This window comes from Colobus angolensis, unplaced genomic scaffold (genome assembly GCF_000951035.1).
Source record: "Colobus angolensis palliatus isolate OR3802 unplaced genomic scaffold, Cang.pa_1.0 Scaffold309, whole genome shotgun sequence".
Taxonomy (NCBI): domain Eukaryota; kingdom Metazoa; phylum Chordata; class Mammalia; order Primates; family Cercopithecidae; genus Colobus; species Colobus angolensis.
Window position 1 is genome coordinate 2,563,961 of NW_012116366.1, and position 19,070 is coordinate 2,583,030.

At 42.5% G+C, this 19,070-nt stretch overlaps 1 protein-coding gene across 1 annotated transcript; it reads left to right on the forward strand.

Annotated features, from left to right (window-relative positions):
- The first annotated feature begins 16,852 nt into the window (after positions 1 to 16,852).
- On the forward strand, positions 16,853 to 19,067 carry LOC105517866. Its single transcript, XM_011950596.1, has 3 exons — positions 16,853 to 16,982; positions 17,781 to 18,080; positions 18,838 to 19,067. Exons 1-3 carry the CDS (start codon positions 16,853 to 16,855, stop codon positions 19,065 to 19,067), a joined length of 660 nt encoding a protein of 219 aa, XP_011805986.1.
- Positions 19,068 to 19,070: the final 3 nt, after the last annotated feature.

Here is a 19,070-nt window from a genome sequence, read left to right on the forward strand (position 1 = left end):
TTGTTAGGATATAATTCACATGCCATAAACCTTACCATTTAAAAGGTAAAATTCAATTGTTTTAAGTATATTCACAAGGTTAGCCAAGTCTCTTTATTTTATTGTATTATTTTTAATTTTTTTAAGACAGAGTCTCGCTCTTGTTGCCCAGGCTGGAGCACAGTGGCACAATCTCGGCTCACTGCAACCTTTGCCTTCCAGGTTCAAGCGATTCTCCTACCTTAGCCTCCTGATTAGCTGGGATTACAGGCGTACACCACCATGCCCAGCTAATTTTTGTATTTTTAGTAGAGACAGGGTTTCACCGTGTTGGCCAGGCTGTTCTCAAACTCCTGACCTCAGGTGATTCACCGGTCTTGGCCACCCAAAGTGTTGGGATTACAGGCGTGAGCCACTGTGCCCAGTCCCATTCTTTTTAAAGATCCCTAGATTAGGAGTGAATTGCACTGATTCTACATTGTTTTCCCCACCCTTTGAAGCAGGATCTAATAAGTGATGTGTGACTGAATTATACTACTTCACTAAAATATATTGCCCATAACAAACTAATGCTATTAATGAACTGGCCATAACATTTTAGAGGTGGGAGAGATCCTAAAGATCATTTGGTCTTACTCCTTCATTTTATGGTTTAGTAAATTGAAACGTAAAGAGACTGACTGCTATGTTTAAAGCCACAAAGAAAGTGGTTAGAGCTGTGGTTAAACCCAGGTCTTGTTTTAATTTCATGTGTCCGTAGCTCTATGATTCTGTCATCCTGTTCAGACTGTTCACCTTTAGACAGCAGAACTAAAAACCTCACTAATACAGAAAATTAGTTATTTGCAGGTACCAGCAGCAGGGTTCAAAAGAGTAAATTTTTTAGTCTCCTTCCCTTTAGTAAAGTGAATATTTTCAGAAATTCAGAATTTTGGGGGTCAAGCTATTTGGATAATTGTTTCTCTAGTTCTCCTCACTCTAGAGCCCAACTACGGGATATTGAGGCCTTTATGTTACCATTCAGTGACGGCATAATCCTGTCCCTTCTGTGTGCAATTTTGGAAATGTATTCAGCCATGCTGCACAAAGGTCGCAATTTAATGAACTTGTAACATATTATTTAGCTCATTAAAGTCTTTGCATTTAAGCAATGTTGATGCTTTTAAGGTTGTGAAGAAATTTTAGTTTAACGCAGAATTAGTTCTCATACATTCTAGAATTTTATCAGAAAACTTTGAGAGAATAGACACCAATTTCATGGCCAGGCAAATTAAAAACACAGTAACAGTAACTCAGGCAATCACACAGACTCATGCATAATTAAGTTAAATCCTCCTTTTACATTTTTTGGGAGTCTTCTTTGGGAGGATATTTTAAATATTGATGTTGTGTAACTATAATTAATAATAAGTATTTGGAGTGTATTGATGACCGTGGTGGGCCTTCCAGAGTGGCCGCTGCCATCACGCTGGCTGCAGTGGGGCTGCGCACGCGGTGGTGGCAGGAGCCGCTGCAGGAGCAGCAGTGGCGGTGGTGGGTCCCCTGTGCCCCACGTCCCTTGTGCCCCCCGTTCCCAAGGCAGCCAACAGCACCACCCTCACCCTCGCACAGCGGGGCAGGACACACTCCCACGTTTGGAATCTCCGTTGGTGCTTCAACCCTGCTCCTGCCACGTCTTGGGAGCCCCCCAGCACCCAGCTGAAGGCACAGCCAGGACTCATGGGGCCGCCTGAGAGCATAGAGTTTGTTTGTGCAGGATTGGCTGGAGCTGCTGCGCCGTCTGCACCTTGCCTACAGCTGCTGCAGGCAAAATGTGGAGGAGACTAGCAGTCCCTGGAGCCCACCCCTGGGAGACCCCTCGGAGCCTGCCGTCCTGAGAGCCCCCATGGTGGGGCCAGGCCGAGTCACCCACTGGCAGGAGAGCAGTGCAGTGGGGCATGGAGGGGCAGGCAGAGAGGGGCCCGGAGGAGGAGCTGGGCCCGTGGCATGGCCGTGTTCCATGGAGTCGGCAGGAGCCGGGAGCAGGCAGGAGCTCCACCTTCCCAGGGACAGCTGTAGCAGCCCAAGTTGTGGCTGTGGACCCAGGCCTCCCTGTGCTGTTGGGGGCCGGAAGCAGGCAAGAACCCTGCCCTCCCAGGTGCAGCTACAGCCGCCCAGCCGTGGCTGCTGATCCAGGCATCTCTGCACTCTTGCGGGACAGGAAGGCCTCCCCTCCACTTTACCCCGGCAGCCTTGGAGGTGTCTGCTCCTGCTGCCTGGCCTCTCCCAGCTCCTGGTGCCCACTCTAATCTCGGAGCAAGGTTGGGGCCAAGCCCAGGTGCTGTTGCAGCCCAGCTGGGTGTGCGCACACTCCGGGCAGCGCTGACACACCAGTCCCTTGCCGCCTCAGCCTCCTCTAGACTTTGGGCACCAATAAGCCCGCAGCGGGGGCTGAGGGCAGCTTTGCACTGGCCTGCAGGTCCGAACCTGCAGGCCTGGGCCCGAACAGCCTGGGCACCACGAAGGCGGCAGGATCAGACAGGCTCCTGGGAAGCAGGCAAGTCTCTAGTGAAGCCCCATCTTCCATCCAGGGAAGGTCGAAGCCTGGCGGCCTGGCTGCTGGTCCCATGATCAGAGTGGGAACTTGTAGTGCTTTTTTTCAGGTCGCCCATGGCTGCTAATGGTCTGATTGGCACACACTTCCTCCCCTCTGAGGTCCATTAAAAAGCCACGGACTCAGACAGACCTGAAGAGACCATAGGATGACCTACCTACAGAGAGGACCTACCCTCTCTGCTGAGAGCTGAACACTCATTGGGAAAACCCTGGCTACCGAGAGGAGCTACCTACTGCGGGTCTCCTCTGAGCTGTTCTATTGCTCAATAAAGCTCTTCTTTGTCTTGTTCATCCTCCACTTGTACGTGTACCTCATTCTTCCTGGACACAGGACAAGAAATCAGGACCCGTCAAATGGTGGGGCTAAAAGAGTTGTAACATAAACAGGGCTGAAACATGCCCTTTGCTTGCCACGCTGTGGGCAACAGGAAGGAGAGAAGACAGAAGAAAAGAAGAGCTGCAGCCCTTCAGGGAGCCCAGACCTAGGAGCTCCCCGAGCCAGGTCTGTGACACCCTCTTTAGGGCTCTGCGATTTCTGGCATCTCCAAGCTTCTGGGTATCACCATGTTCCCTGATGTCAGCTGTGAAAGTTGCTTATGGTACGCCTGGTCCAGCAGCAGCCTTGCGGGGAGCCAGCACTGGAGCCAGCACCTGGAGCTGCCCACCCTGTTGCAGCTGGAGTGCCCGGCTGTGCACAGTGGCCGGACCCCACCTCTCGCCCACACCCGTTGCTACTCCACGCCTGACTTGCTCTTGGCAGGTGTGGGATCCAGGCCAGTAGTGCGAGCCAAGCACAATCTTCCAGGCAGAGTGGGTGGAATGAACCCAGCGGGCTAGAGCAAACCCCAGCAAAGGCACCACTGGCCACAGGGGTTGCTGACTGGCCAAGTGACATTCCAAGGATCCCATAACACTATGTGCTACCTATTATAAGCACTTTACATACATTCTCCCATTCATCACATTCTCACAACGTATTTATGTAATGTTTTTTATTGTCTATGTCTATTTTAAAAATAAATAAACTGAGATGTTAAGCAATAAATAACTTGCCCAGGGTCACATATCCAGATGGTAGAACTGGACTTGAATGGAGATGTCTGACTCCAGAGCCCAAATCCTTAACCACCACCCTACACTTTCTCCCTATTCTCATTGGAGAAAATGATAAACCAAAATTTTACTTGATTCATTTTAATGAAACTATAATTTAATAATGAGACTATAATTTATAGTAATGAAACGATAATGAAAGCACTTTGCAAGGATAATGAGTAAACACCTTCAGATGGAAATAGGCCCAAGAGAAGATTCTGTAGCAGATGCTGCTCTTCTGATTATACCCTTAGTATTTTGGCTGAAATAGAGAGGACGCACCCTGTCCAGAATCCTGGTTCTAACAAACAATATTTGGAACAGTTTAAAAATATTAATTTTAAAAACTGGAAAAAAGAGATATATGGGGCATGTAGAACATACAAAAAGTAGAGAGAATAGTAGAGCAAACTTGCATGTGCTCATTATTCAGCTAGAGTAATTATCAGCTCAGGGTCGATTTGGCTTTACCTAAAATCCCACCCACCTCTCCCTACCCTCTCCAGATTATTTCTAAACAAATTAAGCAAATTCACACTTCAAATATTTTCATGGTGAATAATTCAGCATGAATCTCTAAAAGATAAGAGCTCTTGTTTGAAAGCATAACCACAATACCATTATAACTTCTAAAATTTAATACCTTAAAATCATCAAACATTGAGTATTAACAGTTCCGTGATTATCTCATAATTCTTTTTTTTTTTTTATACAGCTTGTTCAACCCTGGATCCAAATATGCTCCAGAAGATAAGTTGGTATGTCCTTTAAATATGTTTTAATAAGAGTTTCCCCTGCTCTCCCTCATTTTTAATTCTTATAATTTATTTGATTAAAAAGCAGATTGTCTTTTAGAATTCCCCAAATACCAGTTTTGCTGATTGTATCCCTGGGGTATTATTTAACACACTCCAATAGGATGACTACAAAAAGCTTAAGTTTTTCTTTTTAACTTTACAGTCAATCTTTAGGGATGCCTCCCTTTTGTTCATTTTGTCCTTAAGTATACCTTCAGAAATGTACAATTTTCCATGTTTTAAAATCAATGTAGTTTCAATGTACTTTTATCTGATTTTGAGAATTTTTTTCATATGATTAAGGACCACTTTGATTTCTTCTTATGTGAACTACCTGTTCATATTTTTTGATAGAGTTACTGATTTTATTTTTAATCAAAAGAATCTCTAATATATTTCCTTTCTCTGTGGTATTAATTACAAATATTTTTTCCCAGTTAATTGTTTTTCTTTTCGTTTGCTTAGGATACTCTCTGCCATGCAAAATATTCTTGATTTTTTGGTAATAGAAGGTATCAATTTTTGCCCATGTTGCTTCTGGATTTTGAGTCATGGTCAGGAATGTTTTTCTCATCTCCAGATTGTGGGTGAATTTACTCATGTTTTCTTTTAGTACTTGACGGTTTTATTTTAGCATTTATATTTCTGACCCAGTTGCAGTTTTTTCAGGTGTCAGGTGTAAGGAATGACTGAAATTCTACACTCTTCAGAGTAGGTTTTAAAACTCAGGACTTTATAAAGATAACAAAGGGATCTGTTCAAGATGATGGAACCCACGATCTCTGGTGTAATCAGAGCAGTGATAGCAGTAGGGTTCTGCTGTCTCCACATCCAGCTTGTTTTTACTGAAGAACTGGCACTAACACCTCGTCCCTGGGGCCATGAGAAAAATGTATGCTCTGCCCTACTCAGGACTGGCCCCTTCTCCTGTATCTGTAGATTGCCCTCTTGTCCAATGGCCTGTGCGGCTCCGTGCTAGGAGTGGGTTTTCTTCATTACAGAGACTTTCTGGGGGAGTTCTTACTCCTCTCATGTGGAAATACCAAGTTCCCGTTTAGTATGGAATCTTTTTTTTTTTTTTTTGAGATGGAGTCTCGCTCTGTCGCCCGGGCTGGAGTGCAGTGGCCGGATCTCAGCTCACTGCAAGCTCCGCCTCCCGGGTTTACGCCATTCTCCTGCCTCAGCCTCCCGAGTAACTGGGACTACAGGCGCCCGCCACCTCGCCCGGCTAGTTTTTTTGTATTTTTTAGTAGAGACGGGGTTTCACTGTGTTAGCCAGGATGGTCTGGATCTCCTGACCTCGTGATCCGCCCGTCTCGGCCTCCCAAAGTGCTGGGATTACAGGCTTGAGCCACCGCCCCCGGCCTAGTATTGAATCTTAATTCCAATGTCAACCAATATTTGCACAGGATTTTGCTGACCTCCTTGTCACACTGACTAACCTGAAAAGTGGTCTGGCCTCTTTGCTTGGGCCTTTAGAAATCTCTAACCTGAGTAACTTCTCTGGGAAGGCTGTGTTCTCTTTGGTCAGTGAGGTAAGGAAATTTTTTTTCCTGCTATCTTTAGTGAGCATAGTCTCTTTCTAAGGTAATAATAATAATAGCTAAAAGGTATTGACTGCTTTGACAGGCACCACACTTACCCCTCATGCTTGTGGGGCCAGGGCAAGAGTATTAAAAAAGGCCTACATTCCATATGTCTACGTACTTCAAAGTTAGATATCAAATAAACTTTTAAAAATGTCCTTACAGGCCGGGCATGGTGGCTTATGCCTGTAATCCCAGCACTTTGTGAGGCCGAGGCGAGTGGATCACCTGAGGTCAGGAGTACCAAGCTGACCAACACGGTGAAACCTGTCTCTACTAAAAACAGAAGAATTAGCTGGGCGTGGTGGTGGGCACCTGTAATCCCAGCTACTTGGGAGGCTGAGGCAGGACAATCACTTGAACCTGGGAGGCAGAGGTTGCAGTGAGCCGAGATCGTGCCACTCCACTACTCCAGCCTGGATGACAGAGTGAGACTGTGTCTCCAAAAAAAAAAAAAAAAAGGCCTTACACTGAAAAAATTACAATATTCTTGAGGAGCCTTACACACAGGTTTGTGGGCACTCAGTCCGCACATGTATGCCCCAGGTACATGTTCCCCTACCCCACAAATCACTTTCCTTTCAGGTCACCCTCTAACCTAGAAGAACACACTCCAGCAGAGAAGTCCAGAAGATAGCCCTGTAAATGGGCTTAGAACCATTTGCATAGGGAATTCCATGGTCTCAGATATCTGGAACACGGTCTTAAAAGTGGGGGTGGATATGGGTTCTGGGTGGGCATGCTTCTTCGGCCTGGCAGAATCTTTGCTCCATAAGGAAAAGGAAAGTCTAGATGGGCCCCAGGCTGCTTTATATGTATTTTACGCATTCAATCCTTACAACAATCCTATGAAATAGGTAGTGTTGTGCCTGTCTTACAGATGAGGAAACTGAAGCTCAGAGAGATTTAGGTAACTTGTCCAAGGCCAAAAGGCCACTAAGTGACAAAGTGAGGATGACAATTTGGGTAGTCTGGCTCCAGAGTCTTGCCTTCTGAACTGAAAGGATTGCCCCATTGGACTATTCCAGGATGCTTTCAGTGTAATATATTAATCCCTCCCCACACCAATACTGAAGTATTATTGCTCTGAATACATAAACACTCAATAAAGTTCTTATGGACTCCCTATTCTTGGCAATCACCTGAGCCTCCTTTAGTAGAATTAAAGTATCTCTAAATTACCTTCCAGCTCTAGAATCCTGATTCTTAGGTGGAGTTTATTACAGTTTCCTCTTTAGTATAAACTTCAACAATATTCTAGAATGTATACCTGAAGGGAACACACAACTATTAATAATAGTTATTAGTAATAGTAACTTTGTAAAAGATAGAATCTCACTCTGTTGCCCAGGCTGGAGTGCAGTGGTGTGATCTCGGCTTATTGCATCCTCTGCCTTCTGGGATCAAGCAATTCTCGTGTCTCAGCCTCCTAAGTAGCTAGTGCCACAGGTGCACGCCACCACGCCTGGCTAATTTTTGTATTTTTAATAGAGATGGGGTTTTGCCATGTTGCCCAGGCTGGTCTGGAACTCCTGGCCTCAGGCAATCCACCTGCCTCGGCCTCCCAAAGTGCTGGGATTACAGATGTGAGCCACTGCATCCCGCCTAGTAATAATAATTATTAAATTATTAATTTAGGAACCTACCTAGCAGTGAGATTATTGCACATCTTTAAGATTTTGAAACACAAATTAATACCTTCTATAGGAAGCTCTCATTGCTCTTACTAGCAAACACTGATAAAACTTAATATCTAAGAAAAGATTTAAAACTGGGGGAAATACAGTGGAACTTAGTATAATAGGAAATTTAATATATCTAGAAGATATTATCATAAATTGTCCAAAAATGTACTAATGCAAATATGGTATTTCTTCGTATGGGTTTTAGAGAAAGCAAATAAATTAGCATATAGGGCCCACTTGGGAAGAATATGTTATGATGCCAGATCCAGTGGTCCAGATCTAACAACTAGATGTTACCTCTATTACAAGATACCCAAAACATTTGAAATGTCTTGAAAGTATAGCATGCATTATTAGCTATATGACTAACTTTTCACATTCTTTCTTTGAGGCTAGTGTTTCAATAGGGGCTTTATTAAAAAGGTACAGTATGACTGACATATTATCAGCAGGAGAGAAAAAAAAAGAATTGTTACCAGCGCTAATGTCTGGATTAAGAAATATTAAGTGATGTGAAGTTTCAAATGTCTCTACATTGCAAGTTGGTCTTCAGGCAAACTAGACTTTATGTAGAGTTCTAGCTAGTTGCATTTGAAAGACCAGACTCTCTCTGGGTATCTAGGCATGCTTTTCAGAATAGGTCCTTTTCACACAGGGATTAAAGAGGCTTCTTCTCACTTGTCTGACCTGGTTCTTTTATGTTATTTTTATTGTACAGAGAATAAAGAGGAACCCCATCTTCAGTAAAATAAATCATGAAAACTTTTCATTGATTTGATATTCTCTTAGACTGTACAACCTTCCACAGCTGAATAGACAGAAACTCTTTATCCTTTATTGAAAAAGTTTGAAAAAAGATGGGAGGGGGATGGGAAACTTTAGAAGTTTTATTTTCCTCCACAAATGACTGATAATTCCCCTTTCCCTTTAGCCCTAGCATTTTATATCTTCTAATGTGACTTGTATAGTTTATCTAAGATGTTAATTATTTCTGTAAACATGCTAAACATAGAATAAGTTCTGGATGATAGACAAAAATGCTGAACTTTAATTTAAAAATCAATCCTTTCCTTTATGAATAAGAAATCATTTCTGCTCTAAAAATAACTGCCATTTAAGGAATTGAACAGACAAATGATTGGCACATATAATATGCAGGAAATCCACATGTCACAACCAAGTAAAACAAGTCCAACTTTGTTTTCATTTTTATTTTTAATAGCTTTGTTGAGATGTAATTTAGATAGCATACATTTTACTGCCTTAAAGTGGTGCTCTTCAGTATATTCAGAATTGTGCAACTATCATTACAATCTAATTTTAGAACATTTTTATCATGCCTGCCCTCCAAAACCCCATACCCATTAGCAGTCATTCCTATTTCCCCGCCTACCCACCTCCAGCTATAGGCAACCACGAATCTACTTTCTGTCTATTTATATTTGTCTATTCTGGACACTCCGTCTGAAAGTGGAATCACACAATATGTATCTTTTGTGACTGGCTTCTTTCACCCAGAATAATTTTTTTTTTTTTTTTTTTTTTTTGAGACGGAGTCTTGCTCTGTTGCCCAGGCTGGAATGCAATGGCACGATCTTGGCTTACTGCAACCCCCACCTCCTGGGTTCAAGTGATTCTTCTGTCTCAACTTCCTGAGTAGCTGGGACTACAAGCATTTACCACCATGTCTGGCTAATTTTTGTATATTTAATAGAGATGGGTTTTCACCATGTTGACCACACCCAGAATAATATTTTTAAGGTCTATGTTGTAGCTTGTATTAGTTCACTTCTTTTCATTGGAAAATAATTTTCCATTATGTGGATATACACATTTTATGTATCCATTCACAAATTGATGAATATTTGGATTATCTCCACTTTTTGGCTATTATAAGTAATGCTGCTATGAACATTCATGAACAAGTTTTTGTGTGGATGTATGTTATTCTCTGTCCTGGGTATGTACCTAGAAGTGGAACTGTTGGGTCATATGGTAACTCTACATTTAACATTTTGAGGAACTGCCAGATTGCTTTCCAAAGCAGCTGCATCTTACTGAGATGTAATTTATTCTCATAAGCAGTGTATGAGGGTTCAAATTTCTCTACTTCCTCTCCAACACTTATTACTGTCTTTTTGATTATAGTTATTCTAGTGGGTGTGAAGTGTTATCTTGTGGTTTTGATTTGCATTTCTGTGTTGGGTAATTATGTTTAGCATCTTCTTGTGCTATTTTTATTTTTAAGTCTTTTACTTAAAAACGTGGACTCTAACCCCATTTATTGATAACTGGTTGTACACTATTGTCAATTTTTATTAGTTTAATGGTATCTTAAAGTATGATACCAATGAGGTCAAGGTTACAAGTTCTAGTTCCAAATAATTGGTTAGTTTCATACAGAGGAAATTGTGGTTAAAGAGCTACACTCATATGTCCTAACAGTGTCCATCAGACAGGCTTTTAATTTATTTTTATTTTTTTGAGACAGAGTCTCGCTCTGTCACCCAGGCTGGAGCACAGTGGCACAGTCTCAACTCACTGCAGCCTCCACCTCCCAGGTTCAAGCAATTCCCCTATCTCAGCCTCCTGAGTAGCTGCGATTACAGCTGCATGCCACCACACCTGGCTAACTTTTGTAATTTCAGTAGAGATGGGATTTCACCATGTTGGCCAGGCTTGTCTTGAACTCCTGACCTCAAGTGATGTGCCCATCTCGGCCTCCCAAAGTGCTGGGATTACAGGTGTGAGCCACCACACCAGGCTGATCTGAGAGGTTCTTGATCTTGCTGGTTATCAGGATGTGGATTTATCAACCAAAGGATGTGTCCTAATGACTCCAAATATCATTTCAATAAAAATAAAATTTATCATTCATAGCTATTTTTAAGAACAATGATTTATTGTTTTAATAAAAATAGTACATGTTAATTTCAAACATTTTTGAACCATCAAAATGATACAAAGAAGAAAGCAGCAAATCTTTCTAAATCACATTGTTCTAAACAAAACCAGCATAGCTTTTGTTAACTATATTACAATATCTTGATGTATAGATACAATTAGATGCATGGATTGATAGATGGTTGAATGAATGGAAATAATGTCATAAGAATATGACCATACTATACTGTTTTAAAAAATAAAAAGTCCCATCTCAACTAATTTTACTTGGTTTAACAACAACAACAACAAAAGAAAAACTGAAGAATGGAGAGAGTTGTTTCCCTACTAAATTGATTCAATGCTCACTTTCCATCTTTTTACCATGGGTTCACCATCTCTGATTCTTTTGCTTACTTCTTGGGTGGCTATATATCATTGTCAGGTAGTTTTTATTTCAAAAAGATCCCATGGGAGTGGTAGCAGAAACTTCTGGTGAATACCAACATTACGTTCTCCTTTTCTTCTTAGTAAAATATTCATAATTGTAGGCAGGCACAGTGGCTCACACCTGTAATCCCAGCACTTTGGGAGGCCAAGGTGGGAGGATGACTTCAGCTCAGGAATTTGAGACCAGCCTGGGCAACATAACGAGATACTGTCTCTTAAAGAAAAAAAAAAAAAAAAAATCCTGGCATGGTGGCATGTACCTGTAGTTCCAGCTACTTGGGAGGAGAATCCCTTGAGTTTGGGAGGTTGAGGCTGCAATGAACTGTGATTGCATCACTGCACTGCAGCCTCAATGACAGAGTGAGACCCTGTGTCAAAAAACAAACAAAAAATAAAAAAAGACCTATAATTTTAAATGTACATACTTTCCCCTGCACCCAGGAATATATAGTACAATCCTAGCCTCCCTTGCAGCTAGATGCGCTTGGTTACTAAATTCTGGCCGATGGGATATAAGCAAAAATATTGTATGAGACTTACAGAAAATATTCTAAAGGGAGAGGATATGCTCATCTTCATTCTCCTTCCTGTTAGCAGGTATGCAAATATACCATTAAAGTTTGGTCTATCGTCTTAGATCATGAGATGACAGACCTGTGCTGGATGTAGCAAGACAGGAGGGAGGATTCTGAGGATCTGACAATTTCTTGAAGCTGCTGTACAAGGCCTTAACAGCTTATCTCCACACTTTTTATATGAGAGAGAAACTTCTACCTTCTTTAATGGTTTGAGATCTTTAGTCATTTGCCATTAACCTTCATCATAACTGTCACAGTGCTATATAATTTCTTTAATATTTCAGAATAGCTGCCTGTTGCCTTTATACATAATTTAGCTAGTTATAATTCTGATGTTACACTTTGTTCCTCTCAGAACTTACAGACACTGCTCCATTTTTTCTGGCAGCATTGCAAGTTGCCGTGTAGAAAACTGAGACCAGCCTGATTTCCACATACATCCTCGATTTTTGTTTCTATCTAGATCCCTGAAATAAATTTTCCCAATTTTTTATTTCAAAAATTAAAACAAGTAGAAAATTCAGCAATTGCTGATATTTTCCATATTTGCTTAGTCTCTTATGTATGTGTATATCTGCATGTGTATGTATATATTTCTCTATTTCCATTCACATTTCCTCCTGAATTAGCTAGAAATAAGCTGCAAACAATATTTTACTACTAAATACTTCAGGATGTGTCTCGTAAGATTTTCCTAAAAATAAAAACAGCAATTCCTTAATATCCTCTAGTATGCATTCTGCATTCAAATTTCCCTAATCATTGTTTTTCCCCACATTCTATTTAAACTGTGGGGAAAAAACAAAACAAAACAAAACCAGCAGGATCCAATCAGGATTCACATACTGTTTTTCGTTTACATCTCGTTAGTCTCTTTTACTAACGCAAGAATAATTCCTTGCTTTTTAGTTTTTTAGTTGTTTTTATTACATTTACCTTTTGATGAGGCTAGGTCAGTTGTGTTATATACTGTCCTACCTTCTGGCTTTACCTGATTGTTTCCTTGTGATTTCAATTAACTCATTCATCTATGCCACTTTTTCTATAAACTGGAAGTTAGGTCTCAAGGCTTAATTAGACTTGGGTTAGATATTATTTGGTAAAAATGTTTTATGCAGCATTTTATACTCATCACATCAGGAGGCTGGAGGAGCAAGTTGTTCTGCCACTAATGATACTAAGTTTGATAAGCTGAGATAGTGTCCTCCAGATCTCTTCATTTAAAGGTAAGTAATCTGTGGGATGATTTTTTTATTAGCATTATGGGAACATTCTTTCATCTCATTATTTCAGTATACAGTCGATCCTTGAACAACACAAGTTTTAACTGTGTGGGTCCACTTTATATGAGGAGTTTCATTCTGCCTCTGCCACTTCTGAGTTAGCAAGATCAACTCCTTCTCTTCCTCCTCCTCCTCAGCCTACTCAATGTGAAGACGTTGAGGATGAAGATCTTTATGATGATCCACTTCCACTTAATGAATAGTAAATACATAGTTTTCCTCCTTATGATTTTCTTTCTTTTTTTTTTTTTTGAGATGAGGCAAGGAGGAGCAAATCACTTCTTCACTTCTTACATGGATGGTGGCAGGCAAACAGAGAGCTTGTGCAGGGAACTCGTTTTTAAAACCATCAGATCTCATGAGACTCATTTACTATCAGAACAGTGCAGGAAAGACCCACCCCCATCATTTAACCACCTCCCACCGGGTTTCTCCCACAACACATGGGAATTGTGGGAGTTACAATTCAAGATGAGATTTGGGTGGGGTCACAGCCAAACCACATCACTGGCATCTTAAATTCATGCTGTAACTAAGTTCTTCTCCAGCAGAGAATGTAAACTGTCTCCCAGGTGGGGTTCTTCATCTATCTTTTGCATGTTACGTATCTTTCTTTCAGGATTTTAGTTTATGTTTGCAATGCCCTTTATTTTCATCTTGCTCATATTGGATAGGGGCAGCTATTTCTAGATCATGTATCTCCCTATTCTATTTTATAGAAATTATTGTTTACATCCTTCCCATTTTATCTAGGAATGAATTGATCTTATCAGAACTAAAATATGGTGGCTCCTGTTTTTTCTCCACCCCGCCCCCCACACACACTTTTCTGTAGCCTAATATTGGAAAAGAGCAGAGTAAGAAAATGGGTGAAATCTGTTGGGACTAAGTACATCCTCCACTAAGGGACAAGGTTTTGCTCTTGCTTAAGGTACTATGAAATGACCAGTTCCAGGACCTGTCCCATGCAGCCAAAGATATATCTCACACCTGTGAATGCTGGATTATCCCTTTGACTCTGCATAATACAGCCATCATTCAACCACCTCCCTGATGATGGCAGGTCCTAGTGAAACTATTTTTGCTGAAGACCTAAAGTCATATGCAGGGTCTTCTCTAAATGTATCCCCCTTCTTCACCTCAACCTCTAAAAATGTATACATACATTTTACTTTTCCAAATTGGAGCATTTTTGTGAGAATTTTCATGAGTTTTTCAACTTATCTTCTGTCCTTAGTACTGTTTGTTGAATCTTTTTCTCCCTTATTATCTAGGAAACTTCAGGAAGTAAATTCTGAGACCCTGCTTTACTCAGCTATTACTTTCTCATCGTTTTATAATAAATGGATCTATGTCTTGGGTTGGGAGGTGTGGGAATAGCAGTTAATAACACTAGTTCTGTAGTTGGACAGACCTAAATTTGATTCTGGTTCTGCCACTTATTGAACAATCTTAGTTAAATTACTTATTCTCTAGGTCTCAGTTTCCTTATATTAAAATGAAGTTATTTACTTACAGCGTTGTTGTAAGGATCAAAAGAGATAAGGGATTTAAGTGCCATTTATTTTTTTCCCATAGTTTAAGAATCCTCTATTTTTAGTTAGGTACATGGTTGCCCAGAATAAAAACTAGTTTCTATATCTCCTTGCAGCTAGGTATGCCTACATAACTAAGTTCAGACCAACAGGATATAAACAGAAAAGACTCGGGGTGGCTTTTTCTTTTTTTATTTTGAGATCTCACTCTGTTGCCCAGGCTAGAGTCTACTGGCATGATAACAGCTCACTGCAGCCTCAATCTCCTGGGCTTAAGCAATCCCTCCCACCTCAGCCTCCTGAGTAGCTGGGACCACAGGCCTGTGCCACTACAGCCAGCTATTTTTGTAGTTTTTGCAGAAAAGGGGTGTCACCAAAGCCCAGACTGGTCTAGTACTCCTGGGCTCAAGCAGTCCTCTTGCCTTGGCCTCCCAAAGTGTTGCGATTATAGGTGTGAGGCACTGTGCCTGGCCTAGGGTAGCTTTTGAGCATCTTCCTTTTAAAGGCAGCCAGGATGTGCCCCAGGACCCTTCTCTTCTTTGAAATGTATTTGAAATGTACGTTTGATGGCTAGTACTACATCTTGGACCATGAGGTCTAGGGACAGCAGAGCAGAATGCTGGCATGCTGCCAGTAGCCTGAGTACTCAAGGATTCCTTTAAGCAGAGCCATCATTCTAGGCCTGTACTACCTCCAGGTTTCTGTCAGAAATAAAATTCTATCAAGTTTAAATCATGGGTATTTTGGGTTTCATTTACAGGTGAACCTACTCTACCATCTAAACAATTTCTTTCATCATTCTTAGCATTTAAGAGCAGAGTCTGGAGTCAGACTGTCTGAGTTCAAATCCAGGCTTTGTCACTATTTTGTGCATTCCTGGGCAAGTTACTTAAACCTTCCTTACTTTCATTTCTTCATCTGTAAAATGAGGAAATAACAGTAACTACTTCATAGGATTATTACTAGGATGAAGAATAAATTATTTAATACACGTAAAGCACCATTTATAGTACCTGGAACACATTAACTGCTATTCATTACAACATAATGTTATTATATTATGAGTTTTGCTCATGCTTTTTAAGACTGCTTATTTCCAAAGGATATTACCAGCCTTATTTGACACTTCCAAGTAGAGATTACTATCTACTGCCATATAGTAATAATTAACATCTATCTAATGCTTTACAAATTAACTTTTCACATATGTATTGTTCCATTCTTACAATTATCCTGTGGGGTAAGTATTGCTATACTTTATTAAATGAGGAGAGTAAAGATCAGAGGATTTAGTGATTTGCCTAAGGTTACAATTGTAAGTGGCAGACTCAGACTTACACCTCCAACTCATTTAACAGGCTGGTACAGCATGGGCGTCATTAGTTATACTAAAGATAATTTAGGAAATCAACATGTTCCATCCATTTCATTTAAGAGACCCCTTTTCAATACATTTGTCCATTTTCTCTGGAAAGCGTCTCTTCCTTTCTAGACCACTGCCACTATCTCTAACATAGCCTCAAGCACTACCCCAGACTTCTAATACCTCATACTTTGATTACTGCTTTGTTATTCCCTTATTTTTATTCAAAAAAATCAATGACTCCATTATTTTAAGGATACAGCGCAAACCCCTATGCTCAGCTCCAACTACAATATAACCTTTCATGTGTCCTCTTGATCTTGTATGAATTCTCCCTTGCACTGAACTGGGTATTCTCTTTAGTGTTCTCTAAATCCACTTTTCTGCATCTACACTTTTGTTTATTCCCTAAACCCATGTGGAATGCTCTTTCAATTTATCTTTACTTATCTCAATTCTATCTATATTTCCTGGTTCCTCCACGAAACTTTTCCTGATGTATTTTATCTGGAAAAACTCTTCCTCTTCTGAATTCTTATATAGAACTTACTGGCCAGGTACAGTGGCTCATTCCAGCACTTTGGGAAGCCAAGGTGGACAGATCACCTGAGATCAGCAGTTGGAGACCAGTCTGGCCAACAGGGCAAAACCCTGTCTCTACTAAAAATACAAAAATTAGCTGGGCGTGGTGGTGCGTATCTGTAATCCCAGCTACAGGGGAGGCTGAGGCAGGAGAATCGTTTGAACCTGGGAGGTGGAGGTTGTAGTGAGCCAAGATCTCGATATTTCAGCCTGGGCAACAGCCTGTTTTGTCTCAAAACAAAGCAAAAAAAAAACAAGAAAAACTTACTGTCTTTATATAATTCATTTGGCACTGTTTTATGGCACAACATCATTGATAACTATATTTTTCCTTATATCTCAAACCTTTCTCAGGCCGTGTTTTTGTTTTTGGTAGTGTTCTTGTTGCCTAGCACAGTGCCATCTCACTTATTTGTTGATTCTGTTTCCTTAAAAACAAAGATGAGACCAATTAAAATCCTCTTCATTACTGCAGGCGGCAACAAATCATCCAAACTCTGGCGCTTCCAGTTCTTTCGAGCTTTCCTACTAGGTCGGAGGGCTGTCTTAAAACTTGAGGGAGATGAACTGAGTAAGTGATTACGCTGAAAGCCTGGGAAGGAAAGGACGTTCCAAACGTCCAATCCATCATCCTTTTGCAGCCTCTTAGTCACTGGGATTTTGAAATCTCTTTCCAAAGGCTATGGCCCTAAATTAGAAATAGGCTACTTGAGATAGGCTACTTGAGAACACAGTGAATTCATAGTTCACCTCGGGCAGTTTTAGGAGAAATGCCACCAGCTTCTGCGTTTGAAGGCCAAGGTTAGTTATTCATGGCGTGAGCACCTTCCTGCTTCCAAACTCTGGTTATCTGTAAATACCTAAGTCCTCTAATTTAGGACGCAGGTCATGGGAAGGCGCTGTTAGGGCACAAGTGAGCTCACATTCCCAGCATTTTTCTTAAACTTGGCAGAACTGCACTCTAACAAATTAAAATCCATGTGAATGAAAAGGAAAACTGAAGTAGGAAACAAACTTAAGCTTGAGTTAGTTACAGCATGGTGAGGATGTCGGTTACAGCAAGTCTCTGGGACCGATGCAGGAGAAATTCTAGTGGTGGGCTGTAGAGACCGTCTCTGTTCCAACTCCACCGCTTTTCTCTACAGAGACCCACGCACGCCAGCTCCCGCCTCAGTCACAAGGGAACGCCCCAGCGGGCACGCGGTCGCCCTTGGTGAACCGCGATCTCCACACCCCAAGAGCCGCAGGCTCAGCTGACGCCGGTCCCAGTCTCGCAGCGACTGTCTCTGGGCGCGCGGAATCCTGGGATTTGTGGTCCCTTCCACGCGCTGTCCGCCCTAGCCGGCGCAGAAAGGACTACACTTCCCAGGATGCGTCGGGGGAACGAGGCCTCCCGGGCCGGGAGAGGGAGGGGGCGGCCCCAGTCCTCCGGGGCGTCGCTGTTTCCAAGCGCCGCGATCTCGCCTAGTAACCGGCAGTGGAGGTTCACTAGCGCGGCGTTGTGGCCCCGCCCCCGGAGCCCCGGCTGGAGGAAGAACCTGTCTCCCGCGGCGCCTCAGTGACGAAGCCCATCCCCGGGTGCGGGAGGCGGGGAGGGGAGGGCAGGCAGAGGATTTCGTTCGCCCGCGCGGGATCCAGGACGCGCCGGTGGCGTCCGCTGGCAGCAGAGGTTAGAGGCAGAGAGCGCGGGGATGCTCCGCGGACGAGGCTGGCTCGCGAGTGGGAGGAGTGCAGGGCGCCGCCAGGGCGGCAGTGCGCGCGGGCTGAGCAGTCCTGAGGGCGGGCATCCCTCGCACAGAGCGCCGACCCCCGGGACGTGTGTGTCTGTTGGGGGTTGCTGTCCCGCGGGCGACCCCGCTGCACGCTGGGCTTAGGGCAGGACCCGGGATTCCGTAGGACCCGGTGTTTAGCGCAGACGTTTCTGGGGGAGAGGTAAACGATTTTTGCCACTTGTTATTTAATTTCTCCTGGAACAGGAGCGTTTGTAGGTAGCGCACTCCCTCCGATGGCACTAGTGCCTCGTTTCTTCCGAGTAAGACAGTCTTTCATGATGCGGATTGGAGTTGGTGATCAATGAGAGCTGCTAAGTTCTTTATGGCTTTCTCGGTGAAGAGGAGCTTCGCGGAGGATATGATTATTAAACACACACATGAAAACTAATTGGAGCATCTAAAAAATGACCATTGCATATTCGCCCTCGCTTATTAGGGAAACAGCAAGAGTTCCTTCAAATCGTATCAGCCAGGCAGCAGCATTTACGCATATTTCATATTATTAAGGAGATGGAACTGGAGGGAGAAAGCGGGAGTAGGGGAAAATTTTTAAAAATACCAAACTTGGTTTAGTTTGGGGATAATTTTCTTGGATTGGGTGACTTATGCGAAAAATCTGTTTCTTTCTTCCTCGCTCTTGCATCCTGGATATAGACTGTCAGTTTCGGATCCAAGGACAGCGATGGCAGAACTCACCCGGGTTGCCTGTCAAATCAAGGCTATCGCAGAATAAATCCCGCCGCCTGCTGCGAAGCCCCGGCGCACCGCAAACTTCAGTGAGCGAACTGAGTGATCGCTGTTGGGATATGCAGATCCCTGATGTAAAAGGCGGGGTGGCCCCCCCGAGAGCCTCTCCTGGGGGCCGGAGCCCGCAGGTGCAGTGAGGC